Below are 23,802 nucleotides of genomic sequence, written 5' to 3'. Positions count from 1 at the left end.
TGTCCATCACGAAAGACCTAACTGTCTAGACAGTAGTGCTTGGTAAACGTGTACAGCGATGGCCACGCCCAACCTGACAGCTATCTAGGACAGGGACTCCGCAAGCTAAAGAAGTGGTTGCAGCATTGGATCTGGAGGAGTGAGCCTGCAAGAACTTTGGGGGCTGCTTCTAGGCACATGCTTAGCAGATATTTAGGCAGAGTACAATTCAGCTGGAGATGGTCTGTTTCTGCACAGGTTTCCCCAATATTTGCTCTGGTGAACCCAGTGAAGAGTTGATCATCCACCGGGTGTTCTCTGGTACAGTCAATGAAGAAAGATAGCCCTCTTTTACGGTCCAGGTGAAGGCGGAGCAAAGAAGGTCGGCATGTGATGGTCTGGCCGATGTAGAAGGGTGTGACCACTTTCGGCAGTACCTAGGTATGTTTTCCTCGGAACCAGTTTGTTTGGAAAAAAGTTGGTGTAAGGATGGTGCACAGAGAGTGCTTGCAGTTCTATAACCCTCCTGGCCGATGTAATGGGCACTAGAAACATTGTTTTGATGGTCAAGAGACGCAGCGGGCAAATATGTCAAAACTAAGTTCAGATCTCATTGGAGAATGATGAAGGGTTTCGGAGAAAACATGTTGGAGTTGTTTTAAAAAACCTGTCACAATAGGTGACTTGCCCATGAAGGGCTGATCCGACAACCGCTAGATACCCTTTAACTGTGCCCAAAGCAAAGCCTTGCAGCTATAATGATAAAACAAATAACATCTCGGACTAAGGTGTAGAGGGGATCGACATCTTTGGTAGGACATCAAGCCACAAACTTATCCTATCAGCAAGCGTATACTGCCTTGGTTGAGGGACGTCTGGCTGCCACAATAACATCATAGACTTCTACATGGAGATCAAAGCTCAATCTCAATCCATGAAGGTGGAACGTGCAGAGATTGTGGTGCAGGACCCTGCCCTGTTGCTGTGAAAGGCGAACCTCCCGAAAGGGCAGTCTGATCAGGGACTAATCGGGGACCGATGCACAAGCTCAGGAGTTCTGGATATCATACTGTCCTTGCCCAATCTGGAGCCACAAGAATGGCTTGGGCCTGGTTGTTCCTAACCTTCTTGAGAATTAGGGGCAAAAGTGGCAAAGGCAGAAAGGCATACAGGAGGCACTAGTGTTGTACGTGAACACCTGAACTAGTATTCCTTTGATCCCTTGATTGAAGGAAGAAATGCTTTCAATGCCAGGTGAATCGGGTTGATGTGGAGCTGAAACTCCACTGGAGAGCAGAGTCCTCTGATCTCCATTTCTTCCAGATGGCCGCCCCACCCATTAGTGATGCATCTGTCATCACAGTCAGTTCTGGGTGGGCAAGGGAGAGGGCTCTGCCACTGGCCGAATCACAGTTCGTCAGCCACCACTGCAGATCTTTTGCAATTCCTTCTGATATCTGGACCAGGTTAGAGATGCTCCAGATCCTGAATCCACTGGGGTTATAGGTCCCACTGCAGAGTCTGTATCAGTCAGCGGGCAAGTGCTACAACCAGGATGCAAGAGGCAATGAGGCCCAGCAGCCTTAGAGTCAGACTCACCAAAATCCCGGATAGAGGCTGAAACATCGGAATCATAGCCTGAATACCTTTGCCTCGTCACTCCAGAGGATAGGCTGCACTGTGCCCAGAACAGCTAAGATGAGAGGGAGTCAGGTGTGATTTCGAGACGTTGATTGTGTACCCCAGCAAATGCAGGAGGTCTGCCATAGTCTGGAGGTGCGAGAACACTGCCTGAGCAAGTCATCAAGGTTGGGAAAGACTTGAACCCCGACCTCTGCAAATGGGCTGTAACTTCTGTCATCACCTTCGTGAACACTCAAGGAGTGTTGGTAAGGCAGAAAGTGAGCACAGCGAACTAAAGGTGCTTTTGGCCACCATGAACAGCAGGAAACACATGTGGGCAGTTAGGATGGGTATGTGAAAACAGGCATACCGCAAGTCCAACGCTACCCACCAGTTTCCAGGGTCTAGGGGATACAGGACCTGAGCTAGCATGAACATCTTGAATTTTTCCTTCTTCAATAAGTTGATTAGAGGTCGCAGGTCTAATATAGGGCAGAGGACTCCATCATCACAACCTATTCTGAAGCCGGCACCCTCTCGGTGGCTCCTTTGATCAAAAGAGCCTGTACTTCCTGCTAGAGCAGGGAAAGATGGTCCTATGTCAGCCGATTGGAGGATGGTGGCAGGGGATGTGGAGTTTCAGTTAATGGAAGGGTGTAAAACCCACTGAACAATTTGAGGCACCTATTTGTCTGATGTTATGGCTTTGCAGCGGGGCAGGTGGTGCTGGATCCTGCCGTCGACTGGTTGCCTGTGATGGTGAGAGGGAAAACTAAAGGGGTTTGGAGACTGCGGCTGCTGGGGATGGCAAACTGGGCAGACCTTTGGCTTGGGTCCCATGGGGCTTTTGGGAACCGCATACGTGGCCACGATAGGACTGGGAAGACTGTTAAGCCGTATGGCTGAGCGGGGACAGACACAGTTGGTAGCCCCTACTGTAGCCACAGAAAGTGTGAAAGGCTGAGTGGAGCTGGTGTGGGGCACTGGACAGTCCTAATAACTGGGCAGTGGCCCTGCTGGCCTTAAAGCGTTTGAGCACCAAACCTGTCTTGTCGCCAAATAAGTGAGTGCCACCGAAGGGCATGATCATAAGGGGTGCTTTGACATACCCTGAAAAGCCAGTGGATCTCAGCCAGGCATGGCATTGGAGTGACACTAACAACACAATTGCTCTGCTTAGCAAGTCAGTTGTATCCAGTCCACAGCTCCTGATGAACTTTGCTGCATCTCTGCTATTGGTAATAGCTTGGGATCAGACTAGCTCGGGCCTCCTCCAAGACCATGGGCAGCACATATGCAACCGAATCCCAAACTGTGTAGGAATATCGGCCCAAGAGGCACGAGGTGTTCACTGACCACATCAAAGGCTGGTGAAAGACAATATCATCTTGCCGAAGGTGTCCAGCCACTTGGATTCCCTATCAGGTGGTGTGGTAGGGAACACACCAGGGTTGACTCTGGATGTGGAGGTTCTGTGGGGATGACTGCCGGCTGAAACACCTCAGTCAAGATGTTTGTCTTGACTGCCACCGAGGGCAGGGAACGGTCCAGGACCTAAGCCGCCTTCCCCACCACCATGGGAAAGGAAGCCCCTTACTCTGTAGCCACACTAGTAGGAGAGACTAAGCCAGGGTCTGGGGAGGTGTCCAAACTACTGGCACCTGCCTGTTCCTGTACCAGTTTTCTTCGGGCACTTCCAAGGTGTAGGGGTATCCATAAGTATCCTCATATCCCTGTCAGTCGTACTCGCTAAGGGGCCTATCAAAAAAAGTAGGCACTGACTCCGACTTGGAAGGTCAAGTTCTGGCAAGTGTCGACATTGGGTTACACCTGTCCACCTCCATATCGGAGTCGAGCATGACAACAGGGTCGGTGCCGACATAGGGTGTGATTGGCGTCAGGAATGATGTCACTGGAACTGACTCCGGGGAAGATTGCAGTCTCGCAACCAGAGCCGATCCAGGAACGGATCCAAGGGGCCCAACTGGCACACCGAGGGCTTACATGCAAGCAAGTGGTGGACTGTCACAGACATCTGTCTGTGATAGGAACCACAGGGTTTAAACCCCACAGGCTTTTAGGGGAAATATCTCTGCAGACTTGGGAGAAAAACACTTAAATACATTTCTTTAAAAAAAATTAAAATTTATAAAAAACATATCGACATAAAGTCAAAAAAATAGCCTAAAAATGGACTGAGGGAGCTCTCTCCAAATCTGAAGTGATGGCACGGAAAGAGGAGAACTGATGTGGGGTGGCACCTATATGGTCACATCCAGCACCAATGCTGCTGACAGAGCTGTTCAATGCCACCTATTGGCATGCTGAGGTACTGCTCAAACATTTCCAGGTACAGTCTGATGCCTTGGGAATTTTCTAAGGTAAGGAATTTGCCTTAGAATATTCCCCAAGCATCAATGCACCCACTTATTGAACTCAATAGATTTACCAAAAATTATAGACTGATCTTCATAGCACTAGCCCAGGGGCAAACTTCAAATTCCTTACATGGAACATAAGGGGACTGCGAAGAGGCAGTAACGTGTGTACATAGAGTTTTTCTACAAGACATGCACCACACATAAATATAAGAATCTGAATTGATATCCACACAATTAGTAAGACTGACATATAAACTAATGGAAATGCTCAACTCCCCAAAAGCAGAAAGATCCTCTATCAAACAACAAGCAAAGCCATTTTAGTATCACTTCTTAAAGAAAAAAGAGAATTAACAGATGTAAGCAAAGTGCTAAAGAAGATGATTCTCGCTATAATGCTACAGCTGATACAACTAGATTACATTTGATTCCTCCCTGGTTGTGACACAGTGATAAATATCAGACAATTGACAGGAATCCCAGACAAGTGAGATAAGATTCCACCCTGAGCAGAGATACTATCAATAGACACAGAGAAAGCCTTTGACACTGTAAATAGGCAATACCTGCACACAGTAATGATAGGAATGGTACTAGGGAGTGAGTGTCAAGCCTAGAGATCACCAACCGCACTGCAAGGCTATGTACAGTCCTAGACATCTTGGCACTGTACAATGTGAGCAGGGGACACACATCCTGGATAGCCACTATTCCCGCTGCTAATCGCCATAGCAAAAGAAAAATTCACTAAACTGTTGAGATCAGGTAACAGTAAAATAGCAGTATAAAGTTTAAAGGTTAATCTCTCTTGAAAATCAAACGCATTTAGTGACCAGTTAACCTCATTAAAGAACATCCAAACTCCAACCAATCACATCACAGACCCAGAGTATTCATCCCCTGCAGGGCCACCACACCCCAGATTTCAAGCACAAGTGTAGTTAGTAAAATAATAGAGGTATGGAAGGAGCACCTGGAAGGGGAGGATGAAGGGCTGCATGTGAATCTATACAAGATATCAATACCGGAGAACCACAGTGTACAGGCAAGTAACTTTTTTTTTCTCCAGTATTGTATCTTTTATAGATTCACATGCTTGAATCAGAATAGTAAGCAGTACATAATAGTTAAAGGAGGTGGGAAAAACAGGTGAACCATCCCACCATTCGACCATTGTATTATAACCAGAATCGCGAACAAGTAACGTAACTTCTCTATATATATAAAATATATAACATTTGCCAAAATACCAAGAGAAGAACCAAACTAAGAATAGTGGTATAGGAAAGAAATAATAATAACAACAACCTTAACAAACCTCTATAGGATGAGGCCTACCTTAAGCGAACAGACGATGTAGGGTCGTTTGACCAACAGCAGTATCTGTCTTCCGCAAGGTATACAGGCAGTAGTGCCTTGTGAAGGTATGGATGTTCGGCCATGTCGCCGCCCTGCAGATGTCGGGTAGAGAAACTCCGGCAAACAGGGCTGAGGACGTTGCCATCTTCCCGGTGGAATGGGCAGTCACTTTAGACGTTAGGGCGTCCCGCTCTTTCATAAAAGTAAACTGTGGTAGAATAAAGCGAACGTGAAATAGATGCTCTAGTTAAAGCCTGGCCCTTCCTAGGGGCAGAGAAAGCGATGAGGAGTTGGGTAGATTTACGAAAAAAGGTCTTGTCCTTTGTAGGTAAAACTTCAAGCATTGTTTGGTGAACAAAGAATGGAGAGCTCTCTCCGACCGGTGTAGACGAAGCAGGAAACAATGAAGGCAGTTCTACTGGTTCATTTACATGGAACGTGGTAGGTACTTTAGGAATGAATGAAGGATTAGTACGGAGCACCACTCTGTCCTGTTGAAACTTTATGTACGGCTCCGTTGCAGTGAAAGCCTGAATTTTGCTAATATGTCTAGCAGACGCGATGGCTAAGAGAAAAGCCACTTTCCAAGAGAGGTATTTCAAATCACACTTGTGAATTGGTTAGAATGGTGATTTCATAAGATGCGACAAAACAATGTTTAATTGCCAGAGCACCGGAGGAGGTCGAACTGGTGGGAAGGCTCTAAAAAGACCTTTCATAAATTCTTTTACGAGTCTGTTGGACCATAAAGACAACTGATTTGAATCTCTTCTATACCTCAAAATTGCCGCCAAATGAACTTTAATCTATGAGTGGGAAAGGCCAGCTTTGGCCAGAGATAAGAGATACCGCAGAACGTCCTCCGGAGGAGAAGAGAGTGGATGGCAAGAGTGTTTTGCACACCAGGAACAGTATCTTTTCCATTTAGCTGAGTAACACTAGACAGTGGAGGGAGCTCGGGCCTTGTTAAGTATCGAACGGCACTCCTCAGAGATGGTAAGTCACCAAACTCCGATTGGTGAGGAGCCAGGCCGACAAGTGAATAGAATGAATCTGTGGATGAACCACTTGGCCTTGATCCATGAAAAGCAGATGTTCCGTAGGATGAAGATGGATTGGAGCAGTCTCCGATAGGCGAAACAGCTCTGTGACCAGTACTGTCTTGCTCACGGCAGAGCAATGAGAGTGATGTGGCAAGGCTCCAGTTTAATCTTCTGTAGAACGTTTGGTATTCGTGGGAACGAAGGAAAACGCGTGAGCAAACGCTCCTTCCCAGGAAAAATGGAAGGTGTTCCCCAGAGAACCAGGCTGAGGAAATCTGCTGGTGCAGAATTAGCATTTTTTGTTGAGTGATGTAGCTAACAGATCCAGGGTTGGTAATCCCCAACAATGAAATACCTTTCCCAGCTGAGCGGCATCCAACTCCCATTTGTGACACTGTTTGTTGTCTCTGCTGAATGAATCAGCCCATTCGTTTAGCACCCCTGGAAGGTGCTGGACTTGTATCGATATATTGTGGTGAATGAGCCAATTCCCAAATTCACTGCGCCAGGCTTGAGAGAGCCAGAGATCTCGTCCCCCCTTGTTTCTGTAGATAAAACATGGTGGCTGTGTTGTCTGTGCGGACGAGAACCGACGATCGTTTTATCCTTGGTAGAAAGGATCAGAGCCCTAGGAAGACTGCCTTCAGCTCCAATAAGTTTATGTGGCATAAAGACTCTTGGTCCGACCACCTCCCTTGGACCTGAAGTTCCTGGAGGCGAGCTCTTCATCCTTCCATGGAAGCATCTGTTGTCATTATCAACAATGATTTCGCTTGGAGGAAAGATAGGCCTTGTGAGAGATTGCTTCCTAATGTCCACCAGGACATTGCCATGATCATCTCTGGCGCGAATGACACAGTGTCGTCAAAGGAGCCTCTAACTTGAATCCATTGGGAGTTGAGTTGCTTCCTGAAGAGGTCTCATCTGCAATCGACAGTGAGGTATCAAGGGGTTGCAAGACAACATCATCCCCAAAATCGACTTGTAATTCCTCACAGAAACACACCTTCTTGAGGAAAGGGACTGAAACATACTTTAAAGACGAAGAATTCTTTCCTCTGTGGGAAAGGCCATTGAGCGGCTGGTATCTAACATCGCTCCCAGAAACACCAGTGACCTAGAGGAGAGAGGACTTTTCTCTGTTGAGATTGAGACCAAGAGAGTGAAAAAGGCAAAGATAGGCATTTGAGGACTCCCTGGCACCCTGAAAGGATGGGGCCTTGACCAACCAGTCCTCCAGGTAGGGAAAAACCTGGTGCCCAGAACGCCAGAGATAGGCCACCACTGGCACCAGACACTTGGTGAAATCTCTGGGCTCTGACTTTAGCCCAAAAGGTAGCACTTTGAACTTGTAGTGGCACCCTGCCACCTAGAACCTGAGGAAACGATGGTGCTTTGGATGAATGGGAATATGGAAATATGCATCCAGAAGATCCAAGGAGGTCTTGTAATCTCCTGTATCTAAGAGAAGTAGAATCACCTGGAGCAACAACATCCTGAAAGGCTGACTTTTTATGAACTTGTTCAACAACCTGAGGTCCATAAGCTGCATCAATTATCCAGTCTTCTTTATCAGAAAAAAGTGAGAGTAGAAGCCTAGGTTGCGCTGACTGCATGGCACTACTTCGATTGCCTGTTTGTCGAGAAGGAGATTTATTTCCCTTTTGAGAAGCGCCAGATGGCGGTGAGCAGTCTTCCTTGGAGGTAAAATCAAAGGTTGTTGAATAAATTCCAGGGTGTGACCATGGTTGAAGACATCTAACACCCATCTGTCGGAAGAAATGGTGTTCCTTTGAACAAAGAATTTGGAGCAGTTTCGAGCCAATTGCAGTGGGACGGGGGTGACGGGTGCCTGAAAATCGTCATTGCCTTCTGCCTGAATCATGGGATTTTCATTCAGATGCAGGACGCCGTCGTGCCAGAGCCCTCATGTGAGCTAGTGCAGGCGTCTCACGAAAGGACTGCGCAGAATATTGAGGCCGGAAACCCTGCTGATAGTAGGGCTGAAAGCGCTGTTGGAGCTGGGGCCGAGATACAAATTTGCCCCTTCCCCTTCCTCGAAAGGAAGCGAACCTCTTCTGCTGCAGATTGGCTAAGGATTTTGCCATATCTATGTCTGATTTCATAGCTTGAAGCGCCTCATCCACATCTTTACCAAGAATGTTCTAACTGTCGAACGGCATGTCAAGCACCTTAGCTTGGACTTCAGGGCGGAATGTCGTTGTCTTCAGCCAACCCTGTAGAGTAACACGGCAGCGCCTGCCATCTGCCTAAAGGCGGTGGAAGAGATGTCCATTGCCAAATCAATGACTTCCGATGAGGCTCTCTCACCCTCTGAGAGCATTTCTTTCGGGAAACAACGTTTACAATGCTGTTGTTACAATGCAGTGCTTTTACAACACGGTCCTTACAATGACCCCGTTGTTAGTACGCAATACGTTTACATCGCAAGTCATTAGAACGACTTGCTGTAGGGGGCGCTAAGGTATTGGATATGAAATCCAACACCTTACCTGCTGTTGCGCAAACTGGAGTAGGAATAGTAAATAATACTATTCCTAAGTCCAGCGTGACCAGTACAGCAAGCCGCTGTAATGACGGGATGTAAAGGTATTGCGCACTAACAATGCAGTCTTTGTAATAATAGTAGGCAATGTAATAGCATGTATTGTAACATGCTACATTCATTTCTTTCGCCTCCTTCTTCTTGTCCTCAGGCAGATATTCTAGAAAAGGAGCAATGTCCAACCACATCTGCCGATCATACCTCCCAAGGATGGCCATGGCATTGGAGGATCTGACGGCCGTTGTTGCCAGTGCGGAAAATCTCTTCCCGATTTTGTCTAACCTGCGTTCTTCCTTGTCTGGAGGAGCGGTACATGGCAAAGCAGGGCTCTTAGATCATCTTTGAGCTGCTTGCATTATTACAGAATCAGGCTTTGGAGTGCCAATGAGGCATGCTGGAGAGTCCTCAGGTGCCCAGTACTAATTTTGGAATAACTGCCGGCACAGAAGCTGGAGTTTATCAGATTAAGGCCTTCTTGCCAGAGGAAGTCAACAATAGGGATTGCCCTAACAGAACGCTGCGTGGCAGCCTGGAAATCATACAAGAAGCATTCTGCTTGCTGGACTGGCATGGGGAAATCAAAGCGTTTTGATGCCCTCTCTAGAAGGTCATGGAATCCACCGATATCTGCTGGAGGAGAATCAGCCACTGTCAGGGTGGGAGAAGGTGGTGTTTGAGCCACATAGTCCATCCATTCCGCATGGACATCAGAATCCACTTGTAGCTCCCCTCCCTCCAATTGTTGATCACCACTGTCTAATGTTCGAGCAGGAATCTGCAGGGGAGGTAATGATTTCTGTTTTGGTGGTGCAGGTGGAGATCCCTGATCTGGGATGACAACAGGATCCTGCTGTAGAGGAGCGGGCTTTTGAGCTACATTAGCATTAGGGAAACGCTTGTAGTAGTCACTGAGCATCATATGCAGTCCGTAACCAGAGACATCGCAACATTAATGGAGGGTGCCTGCTGACGGTCCTCCTCTTCCTGCTCATAATAGGGGTAATGCTCTTGAAAAGTGTCCAAGCACTGCATGCCTGCTCGTCCTCTGTCCGAGGAGGAATATTCACTCTCCAAATATGCAGAAGGGTCATCTGGTTGCTCTTCTTCCTCTGATTCTTAGCACTTGTTTCTCAGTTGAGAAGGACTGTATGCGGGATCATAAGGACCTTCATCCTCCAATTCCTGGAAATCCAGGAGGCGAGAAGGAGGCAGCGGAGAAATCTTGGAGAAGTCCTGCAACAATGATGAAATTGTTTTTGCAACTGGCATATCCATTTTCTTTGTCAACAGGATCGTCAGTGACTGCGCCGATGGTGTGGAAATGTCCGTTGACGGGGTGGAGATGCTTGTCGATGACGCAGCACCCAACTGATCCGTCAACAGCGAAGCTCTTGATGACACAGAACTCCTCACGGAAGCTGACAACAACATCACTACCTTTCGTCAACGCCACAGCCGTCGTCATCCTGACCATGGACATTGTCGATGTCGCTGAAGAAACCGTTGACGGAGCCCTGGTTTCAACGGTCATAGGTGGAGAATGCCTAGTCAGCGAGCCTGTCGACAGGCGGGATTTCTGTGAGGGAGCATGTGGTTCAGATGGAGGTGCAGAGCCTGTTCTCTTTTGGGCAAGAGAAGAGCCAAGTTGCTCCTTTTTCACCATTTTCTCCACAGAAGATCTTGACTTTTTGGATCTCTCTGAACAGAAGGAGGTTTTTCTTCATTCCTTTTCTTAGAGGAGGTATGAGGACTCTCCTCACTCCCGGAGTCAGAATCCTTAACAGATTTTCTCTTTAGAAGCCATAGAAGTAGTCTTCCCTCCCGGTCATTGAGGGTTTTTTAAGAAAAAGTCCGGCAGTGCTTACGGTCTCTAGGCTTGTGATCCAGATAAAGGCAGTATAAGCACTCTTTATGAGAATCTTCAGAAAAGGACTTTCCACAAGTCTTGCAGGGCTTAAACAGCCCTTTTTTAGACTCAGACATTCTGCAGCAAATACAGAAAGAAAAAGGTAAACTCACTTTCTAGCAGCACCTCAGTTGAAGAGAAGGTTGAGGAAAAGGAACTCCTAGCTGAAAGTTGAAAAGTTCAAGGTAGAAACACTGTGATTGTGCAGAGCCCAGGGAGACTCCCTAACACACGACGTGCTGTAAGAAATCTGAAGTATGGTGGCCCTGCAGGGGATGGATACTCTGGGTCTGTGATGTAATTGGCTGGAGTTTGGATGTTCTTTAATGAGGTTAACTGGTTACTAAATGCTATTCATTTTCAAGGGAGATTAACTGTTAAACTTTATACTGCTCTTTTACTGTTACAGTGGGACTCCCACCATAAACGACACGGGAGATTCAAGCATGTGAATCTATAAAAGATACAATGCTGGAGAATTAGGGAGTACAGAATCATCTGTGCATAAAGGGCTCCAGCTCATAAGCATGGAAACAGGTACAACCAAAGCTGTATAACTGTAATAAAAAGCACAATAAGCCCCAGCCAAATGAACGTTAGGCAACTTAGGCAGAGACAAATGGGTTGCAGATCTAGGTATGCCCATAGAAGACACAGATACAACCACACGTGTCCAGAAATTCATGCCTCAAACTAATGCACTTCAACTACTCACAGAGAACATACAACACCCCTTAATGAATTAACATATACTATCAAGGGTCACAAGAGCAATGCTCTAGGTGTGGAGATGGGGGAGGAGATTTCTACCAAATGAAATGATCGGTCCTAAAATGAGCAAAAAAGTGAAACAAGGTTATTAATATAACTAAAGAAACAATAAACAAATAAAGAGTACACCAGAGTTCCCTTTCTATGGAGAGCACTTCACCTTTTCCAACAAGCACCCTCTTTCAATAAAAAATACATCCAGTTACTTAACAGTGGGAAAACAGAAATACAATTGGTTAATCAGGTCAACATATGCTACCTCTCTCCATATCTGAACCAGTGTATCCCACAACCAAAAATCAGCTTGAAGAGCAAATGTACTGCCATACTCGAGGGGATAAAACCTAAAACAGTTAATACTATCTCTGCTATACTTTCAGTTTGAACTTATATTCTGCTGTGGTTTCAAATCTAAATGTAATAAGATACAACAAACTAGAGTAAATCTTGAAAGCATGGAACGTGCAGTGTAATTGCAAGCTAGAAAGAAAGTAAGGCCTTTGTTGTGAAAAAAGACAGATAAACATGAAAAGACAGTGTGTACAGAGGTGCTTTATTTTCCCTAAATGGTGTACTGTTGTTCATTGAGCACATTCATCCAGCACCGTGGGATTTCAATGTCAAATACACAGTAAAAATCGATCCGTAAATTTACCAGTTTGGTTTGTTGTTGCCAAAGTGCTCCCTGTGCTCGGTACAAGGAATAATGATTGGATAAACGATCCCAGTGCATTCACAATGTCGCGGAAAACCTTGGTAGAATGTTGCTTCATGTCGTAGGATTGACAAAAAGACCTGTAAAACATTTAAAGTATTAACAAAATTACGTTTATGGAGAAGGTTAAAATGTAAGCAAAAGATGAGCCAGCTTCAAAAACATGGCTTCCCAGCCCTAAAGTAGAATGGGATAGAGCTACACAGTTTGAAAACTTCCAGGGCAGTACAGACTAAAGGAATAAGTTACTTAGGTTTGGTAATGCCCTCTCTGGTGGATACTCTAAAAACAGATTCCTCACTTTTGCAATCCTGACAGGTCCTGAATGAATATGAAAAATGTCAGCAATAGCTAGTGGGTGCCAGTAGGTGGCGGTATCACACTACGTAGATAGCCTGTCCCACCTCTGGAACAGAAAACAGGCACTACGGTCACCATCCCTTCACATTGATGCCGGTATATTAACAGATAATTACCATGCGCTACGATAAGCAGCAACCTACAAATTACCATTCCAGAACGTGGATGTGAGCAGGCAGAGCCGAATGTGACAGAATTCACCAGAAGAATCGTTACCAAAGATAAGTAGCATATTACATTTTTGGGGAGGGGGCTTTAACTGATACCTACATTCTATTTATTACAATTGACAGTCAACGTCATGATTAGTTTCAGACGTGTTTTACTGCAATATCTCAACTTTTCTCATAGTTTAAGCCATTCCTCCCGTTTTTAGGTCAAGCGTGAGCCAGCGCACAAGCACTGCTCTGCAAAGAGCTGTGGTAGTTGAGTACGAAGAGAAGCTTCACCCACTCCCTCTGCCCTTATTTTTCATTGGTTTGTGTGTTTGTCCTTTATAAATGATAGCTTCGGATTCATTACGGGGCTTGTTAGTCCCTCCTTAGTACAGCCATGTCATCATGTGTATCCTCCCCATGGCTATTGGCCCCTTTATTTGGTTGTTACACAGGGCATGTACTAATTCCTTCGTGCACACGTAGCGTCATGCAGCTTTGCCCGTGCCTTCTCCTCTCCCCCCCCCCGCCCTCCCATTGTCCGTGCCTTCTCACCCCCCTCACTACCGATGTCCGTGCCTCCTCCCTCCCTGCCCTCCCTCCCGTTGTCCGTGATGCCAAGTTGCCAATCATTTGCAATGCAACAGGTCTCGCGTAAACTGGAGACCTATTGCATTGCAAATGTTTGGGTTTTTTTAGCTGGTAAATGCAGTTCCTCGGCTACGAGATGCCAGATGTATCATTTTTGATAGGACTGCTTCCAACAGCTGCAAAGGATTCTTCTAAGAAAATCCATTATAGCGCTGCTCTAAGGAAACCCACAAATACCCTGTTTCAGAGCATGGCTTCAAATATGTAAGGGTTCATTACGCTCAACTGTGCTGCCGATTTATTACTATTTACAGTTGCCGAAATATACCTTACAGCAGACCGAGATTAAGAGGACATAGTATTTGGGAATCGGATGCAGTACGCAGTGAGTGCAGCCTCGCTTATCACTTGGGTTCATCCCTCTCTCGGACGCAGAGTGTTCTTGGAAAAGTCAGTACAAATCCAGACGCTGGAGAGGCTGAGGAGGCAACTCATTCAAATTCACCTCAGATCCGAGTGGTGATGCACAGCTGCGGACACCAGGCAGGCAGACAGGCATTAAATGAGGCAGCAGGCAGAGTGGACATGCCAGGCTCCACCTACACTGTCCTAACCCCCACACTTGTCCCCACCTCACCCCTCACCGGCAGTCCTGCTGACACTTAGCACTTGCTCTGACCAAGCGAAAAATGTCAGCTGTTTTCTCCCCAGGATGAGGACAAACTTTGCTTAAAAAGACATGGCATTTCTGGGTTTTAGGTTGTTATTCCCGGTTTTGAGGAGAAGGATTGTGAATGCAGGGGTAGGGGTGGGGCAGGAGAATTAGCAGGAACTTGCGATTCTGCCCTCCCCCAGACCTACACAAAATTGAAGAAATCTCGTAATGCGGGCCTTAGCATGATATTACGGTAGATCTCATAGCGAGATCCAAGCAAAGCTGAGCCTGCGGTCTGGCTTGGGTCTAAGTGCCAAAGCACGAGCGAGCCATAAAACGATTCAGCATGTAGATGATACAGCAAATGTGAAAGTATATTAAACAATCTTTCCGGATAAAATAGGTTATTTCCTTTATTAAACTGTAATTCGTTAGAACAGTGGTTCTCAAACTTTAGACTTTTGGGAACCCCCACTTAATCATTACTGAAACCCGGGGACCCCAACTGAATCAGTATTAGAATCCGGGGACCCCTCATGAGTCACTACTGTAAGCTGGGGATCCTGGCCTAAACAATGTTGATGATTTTAACTGCAAAACAATACACAAAATTACAGAAAAAAACAAATCAAACAACTACACAAATGACACATTTTATTGCAAACACATATAAATAAAAAAGAAATCAAAAAGTCATTTTAATAGAAAAGTTCTAAATTCAATTGAGGCCACTCATCATCTATACTATATTTAGCTTGTTGCACCTGCACAGCTCCCACAAATCAATCTGAGGATACTAATTCAATTTTTAACCTCCAGTTTCAAATTCCTTTGCATTTACGGTATGTTTTAAAATGTTCAATTGTACATTCAGCTTCTTTATTTATGTACACTTTATTAATCTGTTAACATCTTTTGATTTTTAAAGTAGTCGTGGACCCCCTGAGGAGGCTTCGGGGACCCCCAGGGGTCCCCGGACCCCAGTTTGGGAACCACTGCGTTAGAATATATCACTACACTGGAAATCGTTAAACTAATACCTGTAGTGCCCTGACAACACTGCCGTTATTTAAGCCAAGATTTAAGTTTGTCATGTGTACTGTTCCAGGTGGGGCCACATTATTGTCTGTTAAACCATATGATGCAAGGCTTTCATATCGCACACTCCGTGACCCGAATTTCATCAGGTGGGTTCAGATTTGACGCTCCAGTAAAATGAGGCACAATTAAGTCAAATGAGGAAGCAAGGACTGAACCCAAGTTTTGTGCTTACACATTGTGCAGCTGAGTCAATAGTTTAATGTCGCCCTGTCTCTCACTTGTACCACCACAGCACAATGCTCTGTTTTCGATTATTTAATGACCTAAATTAGTCTAGCTTGAAAATAGGTAAAAAGTTAAGTGCAAGGGATGGAAGGGTAATAATTTTGTATGAATGCCTTCCCCATATTTAAACAGCTAAGAGGGAGATGGTCAGCATTCCAATCATATCAAATGCATGCATTAGCAAAAACAAAGAGGATTTTTAACTTCCTGCAGGAGTTCAGTCAGACAAATGCATATTTCTAAGTGGGACTGCAGATACAGCAGAAAAACGGTTTTATTGTTGTTTGTTATTAGATTGCACACGCATATAGTAATATTTGGTTTTTAAAACTTAATTTTGGTAATGCACGGCATGCTTGCATTAGTCGCAGTGAGCAAGATCTGTGGGGCACGATGTGCCCATACATTTTTAATGTATTATAAACAGTTCCCCTAGTTTTTAGGTCGAGCCTGGGCTGTGCATACGCTGCTCTGAGAGGCATGCTGTATTGTAATATAGACTTGAAGCCCCACCCACTCTCCGCCCATATTTGTCATTGGTTTGTGTCAATGTCCTTGGTAAATGCTGGCTTTTGATTCGTTAATAGGCTTGTTTGTCCCTTCTTAGTACCGCCTGTCTTCATTTGTAACCTCCCATGAGGACTTGCCCTTTTACTTTTCCTGTTACACAGTAGGTCCTTTTAGGTCTCGCCTGGCGAAAGCAGCGCATGCGCTGCCCTCGTCAGAGTGACCTTTTGAAATGGATTCTCCGCCGTGGGGCTCAAGCACGCGCCTGCATGGGCAAAGATGGCTGCTCTCGCCATCTGTCCAAAGCCGACAGCATGCGCGTGTCCCCACGGACTGTGGACAGTCTGACACCATTTTGCGAAGCTTTCGTTGTCATAGCAACGAAAATGCCGCTTCGCGTGTGCTTTTAATTAGCATGGCCTTTGCGCGATCGTCACGGCTGATTGTTATTGTGTTCCTTCTTCCCCTCCCACTCAGCACTTCTGCTAACCCCCGCCCTCACGGCTGCTTGTTATTGTGTTCCTTCTTTTCCTCCCACTCAGCACCTCTGCTAACACCCCCCCCCCCCCCCCCAGTCCGTGCTTGTTTACGGGGTATTTGCCTTTCGTCGGTTATTGTTTTCCAGAGTGCACAACGTCCATCTCTGTGGCAGGGAGACAAAAGCAAGTCCCTTCTGCAAGCACTTTTTTGCAACTCTTTCAAATGTGCTGTGCTTTTGAACCGTCATTTTCCTCCATGGTGCCGCGTGTGTTATTTATTTTTTTCTTCAGACTCTAAGAACCTTTGGAACCTGTTGGTATTTCTGATCACACTCCAGGCTGTCTCCTCCCTGTCTCAAGTTACTAGGTGCGTGACTGATTCGGCATATTACACGTGCACTGACTTCACGCACCCGCTGCATTTAATACTTCAAGCTCCTTCCTTATCGATGCATTTCACGGCCCTACCATGGCGGACCGGCGAAGGGGCGGCTGGCGCTGCCTGCTTAAGACCGTCAGCCTCCTGTTCTGGGTGAGGTGCCGCGCCAGCGTGTCTCACAGGGAAGAGGGGGGTTACTTTCCAGGGGCTCACCTGCCCTGCCACCAGCACATATATTCACCATTCTGCCAACCAGCTGCCTTCCACACCAACGGGCCCACTGCCCTGCTTACAACCCTCCTTTCTCACCTGCCCTGCTTACAACCGGCTCCTGCCCTGCTTACAACCGGCTCTTCTCACCTGCCCTGCTTACAACCGGCTCCTCTCACCACCTCCTCTTACCTGCTCTGCTTCCAACCACCTCTTCTTACCTGCTCTGCTTCCAAACACCTCATCTCCCCTGCTCTGCTTACAACAATCGGCCCCTCCACTTCCCTGCTTACAACCACCACCTTTCGCCTGCCCTCCTTACAACCACCATCTCTCACCTCCTGCTTTCAAAGCGCCCCTCTCCTCAGCCCTGCTTACAACCACCAGCTCTCACCTGCCCTGCTTACAAACGGCCCCTCTTCCCTTTACAAACGGCCCCTCTGCCCTACCGTGCTTACAACCACCATCTCTCACCTGCCCTTCTTACAAACGGCCCTCTGCCCTGCTTACAAATGGCTCCTCTCACCTGCCCTTCTTACAACCATCAGCTCTCACCTGCCCTTCTTACAAACTGTCCCTTTCCCCTGCTTACAAACGGCCCGCTGCCCTACCCTGCTTACAACCACCATCTCTCACCTTCCCTGCTTACAAACGGACCCTCTCCTCTGCCCTGCTTACACCCACCCCCATCGGGTTGGCGCAAACCTGCCTCCCAGCCAACGACCCTTGCACCCCATCTTCTCGGCATCACTCAGACGCGCTGCTACCGCTGGTGCAGCAGGCGCAGTGGCCCCAGGCCCAAAGCGGCAAATAAACCCTGATAATCGCTCATTTTATTACCGCCCCAGCAGTGACAGGGCCTGTTTTCCATGTTTGCACCAGAGCCCAGAGCATCCTTTCTATGGTACTTACTTGCACCAAAACTTTACCAGACTCACCTAGCCTCCAAAGTGTACACCCCAAACATGACACCCCTCTTTTAAGCCAACTAGTGCGTATCGTGTCTCGACGTTAAAAGGTGCCAGTGGAAAAGTAATGCCCTTGGTGGCAAGTAGGATACCTTTAAAACTGCACTGAATGAACAAGTGCATTTTTTAAAATTAGAAAACAGTGAAACTTTTATTTTGCACCTGTGTTAACACATACAAAAAGAGACCTTTAAGCTATGCAATACGTACAGAAAGTTTTCCACACAAGCTAAATATGTTTATTGTTCTCCTCACACTGTTATTCTGCATAGCCCGTGCTTAAAAAAATAAAATAACAAGCATTAAAAATGCAATAGGTCTCGCCTTTTATTAAGTTAAAGCCTTTTGCTTTGCTATACAATACCATTAGCAAAGCAAATGGCTTTAACTTAATTAAAGGCAAGACCTATTGCATTTTCAATGCTTGTTTAGTCTGCAAGCACTATTTTCTTTAAGGAGTTTCTGCTACTGCAGGCACGACATGCTTTCATACAACATTCAGCGCGCCATGCTCACTTTCACTTTCCAAGCCGCCCGGGACAATGGCGGAGGAGGTTTCGCATTTAAAAGAGTTTGAGCTATTGACTGTGTTAATGACAATGTCTTTTATTTATGTGTTAGTTATCAAAACAGATAAATAAAAGGCATTGTCATTTACAATGTCAACAGTCTGGCAAACCCGAGACCTATTGCATCGCAAATGCTCGTTTAAGCATACGGTCACTCACCAATTTACAAAATGATATTCAGGAGACAAAAAAGCATTTTACGGCAACACCTGGAAGTGCTGTATATTAGGAATGTTGCACTCTGCATGACACTCTGTGCTTGACAATGTCATGGTATTATTATTCAAAGTTGGTAGTACCTGCTGGTTAGGCTATCTTCAGCTTTGAAAGTGTAGAAAGACCATGGTCAAAGAAGACAATCTGTTATATGAGGCTAGTGAGGTGAGTGATGTGTTTTGGCTAGTTGCAGCGATTATTAAAAGAGGTTGCAGCCATTGTATTTTTGATACAAAAGGAATACCCTCCCAAAGGCAGTGGGTCTGAGAAGAGGACTTTGTCCAAGACGTCCTGCGAAACCAATCGGGCAAAATCACCCTCCATGCAGACCAGAACATTGATAGGCAAGCACTTGGAGAAGGTATGGAGAGACTCCCATGTAAGAACTTGGCAGACATCAAACACCAGAAAGCATGCCTTTGCCCAGGTGGACTGAGCATGAAGAACTTCAGGAGGCTCCTTCACCAGTCTATATTACAGTTTCACGCAAAGTTATATCCACCTCAATAAGGTCTGTTTCTGGAAAACGTTGCCTTGCCTTGCTAAATCCAACAAAGATTTGATCATCTGCCTTTTACTGGGACATCTGAGGTCAGCGACAGTTCTTTTGATGCAGTTGCGCTGCTGCCCTGGGGTGGGACTCGGTCCCCAAGAATTCTCTTAATCCAGGGAGGAGCAGCAGCAACCCTCCCTGATGTTACAAGAGCGCCAGGAGACTCCCACAATGTGGTACGCTTCTACCGGGCCGTCTAAGGTCATCACCGGTTCATTTGCTGCTGCTACCCTGGGGTGGGAGTCGGTCTCTCAGCATTCTCTGCACCCTGGGAGGAGGAGCAGCAACCCTCCCTGACGCTACAAGGAGACTCGTCTGTGCCCACCCGCGGCCAGGCTGGCCCGGTCTCTTTGTTCCGTTTTTATCCTGACTCTGATCCAGACTTGATCCTGAGGTTATCTTGAGTGCCTAGGTTTCTGTGCACTTTTGACTGCCAGTTGGTTGTAGCCCCTACCCAACCTAAGAAGTAACTGGATTTCTATTCCTAATAATGGCTACTGTCAGTTTTATTTTCAGAGGCCTTTCGTTAATTAAAGAGAGCTTCAGTGCCTTCATTTCCTTGGGCCCAAGGATCCAATGTAAACATTCTTTTCAGGGTAAACTAAAGACATATAGAACATGGGGGGGGGCAAGGGGATGGGGGGGGACCACTGGAAGTGTGAAACCGGTAGCAGAGGTGAATCACACCATCATTGATTCATTCCTTGTGCGAGCCGTCAGGGTCATTTCAAAGTAAACAGACTTGGCAGAACGCTGCTTGTCCCCGGGTATGCCTGGGCCAGTGGGGATAACTGAGACTAGAGACAACCACTGAGGCAATCACTGAGGCAACAACTAATCTGGATAAGGAGCGGGAAGTGTTGGAGAGTCACAGTATGAAAGAGATCTCGGATAATCCAATTCGCAGGTACCCCCACCCTCCCGCACCCCCGGAGTGTTGAGGTTCTTACTACTAAGGCTCCTGTAGTCCTAATTCGCTCTCCAGCAGCTAGGAATAAACAGAAGAGTCTAAGCGAGGTAGCTGCTAGCCCAAGTCCTTCTACCTCTGCTGGGTAGGAGTGTGATAGGGCTGGTAATTACTATGCTCCATCGGGTGATATTCCCTGGTCAGGACTTTTATGTAAACTAACTGACGCTGTTAAAGATTTAATATCGCCACTTAGGGAGAAAATACATCTGCTGTAGGGGAAAATCGACGTGCTGACCTCTCTCTGTCAGAACATAGCGAACACCACTGTAGTGGAGCCTTCTGCCGCGCCTGGAGAGCGGAATAATCCCGCTGCTCAGCTGGACCCTGCACGTCCACTTGCGCCATTCGCTAAGGCTCTTCCTGGGACTTGTGTAGATTCAGGACCAGCTCAAGGGGACATGTTGATAAGGGACAGGCACAGGACTGATTCAGGATACTCAATAGACGGGCCCTCTTCTATGTTAACATCAGCATTGGTTAATCCTCAAGAGAGGTCTCTAGGTACACAGGCACAAATTCCAGCAATGAGTCATGATGCTACTAATGGAGGAGCAATGCCATGTGACCCTGTGACGAATAATCTGCCACCAGCCTGCTATCCTTATGTGGCTGTTTTGGTTAATGTTATCCCTCCTGAGCCCCGGAATATTTGAAACACCAGAGACTTTGAAGAATAAAGTGGTACATTGGCTGAACACGAATCATCTTTTTCCATCTAATAGAGTGCACCACATCTTGCTAGCAAGGAGAGTAGGCACGATTGGGTGTTAAAGGAACACTTAATGGGGATTGAATTGTAATTAATTTTCAACAACCTCATTTCGCAGAGGAAAACCCTGGCAAGGTCAACAACACCCTCTCAGTTTCTAAGGAACATGTGCCTCTTCCCATGGTTTTTTTTTTCACCACCTACACAGATTTGATTCAGGGCTTAATGGTAAGCCCAATTCACAAGGGGCAATGGGGTGCAATTCAGTTTTTTTTTCTCCCCCTTAGCTCTGTTCAACTGGTACCAGGTGTTGATCTCTTTACAAGATAATGAGTGACTTAACAATAGGGGGTATCCATTGTCATGTGGTAATATAAGCACTGGACGTAATATGTTGGATTTTGCTTTAGATAGGCCGCTCTGTGAAGCAAGGAGTACTATTGGGTCAGAGAATTGTGTTGCAAATGCTAACCTTAGGCCCTCTGCCGCTAATAATGAAGCCATACATAGCTCAAACTACCAGCCTACCAATTAGCCATCCGTGAGTACTTCTAGTAAAGAATTTGACGGATGTTATAATTTAGTAACATGGAATGTGGGTGGGCTGCAGAACAAGTTGAGGTCCACTGTGTGGATAAATGTTATTTTTGGCTTGGATGTTATTTGTATCCAAGAAATATGGTGTGTTAACCCGATACATGTGGAAGGTTTCGCCTTGCATTTTCTAGGAGCTGTACCATCTAATGCAGGGCAGGCTAAAGGAGGGCTACAGATACTATTATCTAATAAGCTTCCAGTAATGGTTAAAAAGTACTCATCTGTTAGAACACATTCTAAGTTGATGTGAAGGGGTGGCTTTGAATTGGTATTAGTTAATTTTTGTAACAATGTTTGTGATCCCTCGAAGTAAGGTGGCCCACGCACTCAATCAAGGTCTAGCAGCCTTTTTACGTCCTATTCATAATAACTTTGTATTAATTTGGGCAGGCAATTTTAATATCCAGGCTTGCCCTCTTCCAGCACAGCATGTGTGTGGCTCCACTAATCAGGGTGGGTGGCAGTACATTTCTGTCATAATGAGTATGGGGATGCATTGTGCTCCATCATTATCAAGCATGACCTCCTTAAGTTGAAATGTAAAGGTGGGGATAATGGGGAACCAATTCCATCCTTTACTGGTTAAAATGCCTCTACTGTTATTGATCACATTTTGGTGACTGCTTCGGCTAGTCCTCTGATTGCTACTCCTATCATTTCACAGACTATATTAAATGATCATGATCCCATTATGTTATTTTTCTCTTTTTGGGACAAGAGGCAGGAAGTATTTCCCTCAGTTACTAATATTGTTCCAACTAGGCCTAATGTAGTACGAATTAAATGGGCAGGAATTGAGCCTGATAACATTCTACAAAAATAGTAGTTAAAAATGTAACTGGAATTAATTACTGCTTAGACGAAGAGGTGGCTTCAAATAAGGTGTTGTCGAGTTTTAACCATATTATTTGCTCCATCAGTTCCCTCTTGACCCGGAAATCGAACCCCACCTGGGAAAGAAACAAAGGATGGTTCGACCATGCGTGTACTCAGGCTTCCCAGCATCTGAAGGTGGTCTCTATGGCTTGAGTATAGGAAGGTACTTGCAGCTAGGAAGAAGGTACTCCAGGAAGAGCCATGGACAAAAATAACTAGCTGCAGAAATAAATGATAAGTTATTTTGGGATAAAGTTAATGCTCCTTTTCTTTTACAATGATACAATCCCTGAGTTCATTCTTTTGTTTCTTGCGAATCATCGGTTACACATTTTTCTGATATTTTTAAACAGAATTTGGAGAGTAGTGGACTAGAGTTGTGTGTGGATATTTGCAGGTGGAATCCTCTTCCACTGGATATTTCTACGTCGGAGGTTATTCAAGCTCTATACGACAGGGGAAGGGCACCTGAACCAGGTGTGGTGCCAGTAGATGATTTTAAATCAGCCAAGGAGTTATGGGGCCCAAGGTTTTTAACGCAGTTATAGTGGATACTATACCATCGTCCTGGGCCATCTCAATAATTGTACCTATTTATAAGAAGGGGGACAAGTCAGAACCTAAAAACTATCGTCCTAGATCACTTTTGGACTCCTCAATTAAACTGATGAGTAGAATTGAGAAGGCTGGAGGAGTGGGCTCCGGAATCCTCTATTTTATCAACAGCCCAGTATGGATTTGCGAAGGGCCTCAGGACCATCGAGCAATGTGTCAACCTAGATCTATTGAGTGGGACATATACCAGGGCCAAATCAGGATCTCTGTTTGCCGAATTAAGCAGCGCATTTGATTTAGTGGACCATTCGATCCTTTGGTCAACGCGGTTCTCTCTTGGTAACCCTAGGGCGATTATTGTTTTCCTTGTGTGGTTGTATGAGAAATTATCTAGTCAAGTCCGGTATGACTCCCCCAAGAGGAGTGCACTGCCAAATATAATGTTGGGAGTGGATAACACGTTCCAGGCCTTACAAGCTGATGCCCCTGCATCACCAAGTGTTCTATACAGGGTCGGACTAGCCATAGCGGGCATCAGGCGTTTCTCTGGAAGGCTGGAAGGGTGGGGGCTGATTCTGCAGCAGTGAGGGCTGTTTTTGTTACTGGTGGCCAGTTTTTCAGCTGTGCAGCTATATTGGCCCCCAGTAACAAAAGCAGGAGGGGGGCTGGTCTGTCAAAATTGCCAGGACTGGTTTGGGTTCCTATTCTGCCCTGGTTCTATACCGGTGCTATTATATGCCAACAATGCTGTATTGTTGTCCAGGACCCTGGTTGGCTTACAGAA

At 46.0% G+C, this 23,802-nt stretch overlaps 1 protein-coding gene across 2 annotated transcripts in view; it reads right to left on the bottom strand.

The window, feature by feature from the left end:
* Positions 1-23,802, bottom strand: part of MON2 (MON2 regulator of endosome-to-Golgi trafficking) — a 1,036,128-nt gene that overhangs the window by 686,263 nt on the left and 326,063 nt on the right. For both annotated transcript variants that reach the window (XM_085653355.1, XM_085653354.1), the window contains exon 10: positions 12,284-12,423. In XM_085653355.1, the coding sequence (XP_085509481.1) occupies positions 12,284-12,423 (140 nt within the window). The remainder of the gene's footprint in view (positions 1-12,283; positions 12,424-23,802) is intronic.

Source organism: Triturus cristatus, chromosome 4_1 (assembly GCF_964204655.1).
Source record: "Triturus cristatus chromosome 4_1, aTriCri1.1, whole genome shotgun sequence".
NCBI lineage: Eukaryota > Metazoa > Chordata > Amphibia > Caudata > Salamandridae > Triturus > Triturus cristatus.
Note: the sequence above shows the minus strand (reverse complement) of the source record. Positions and strands in the feature narration are given on the sequence as shown.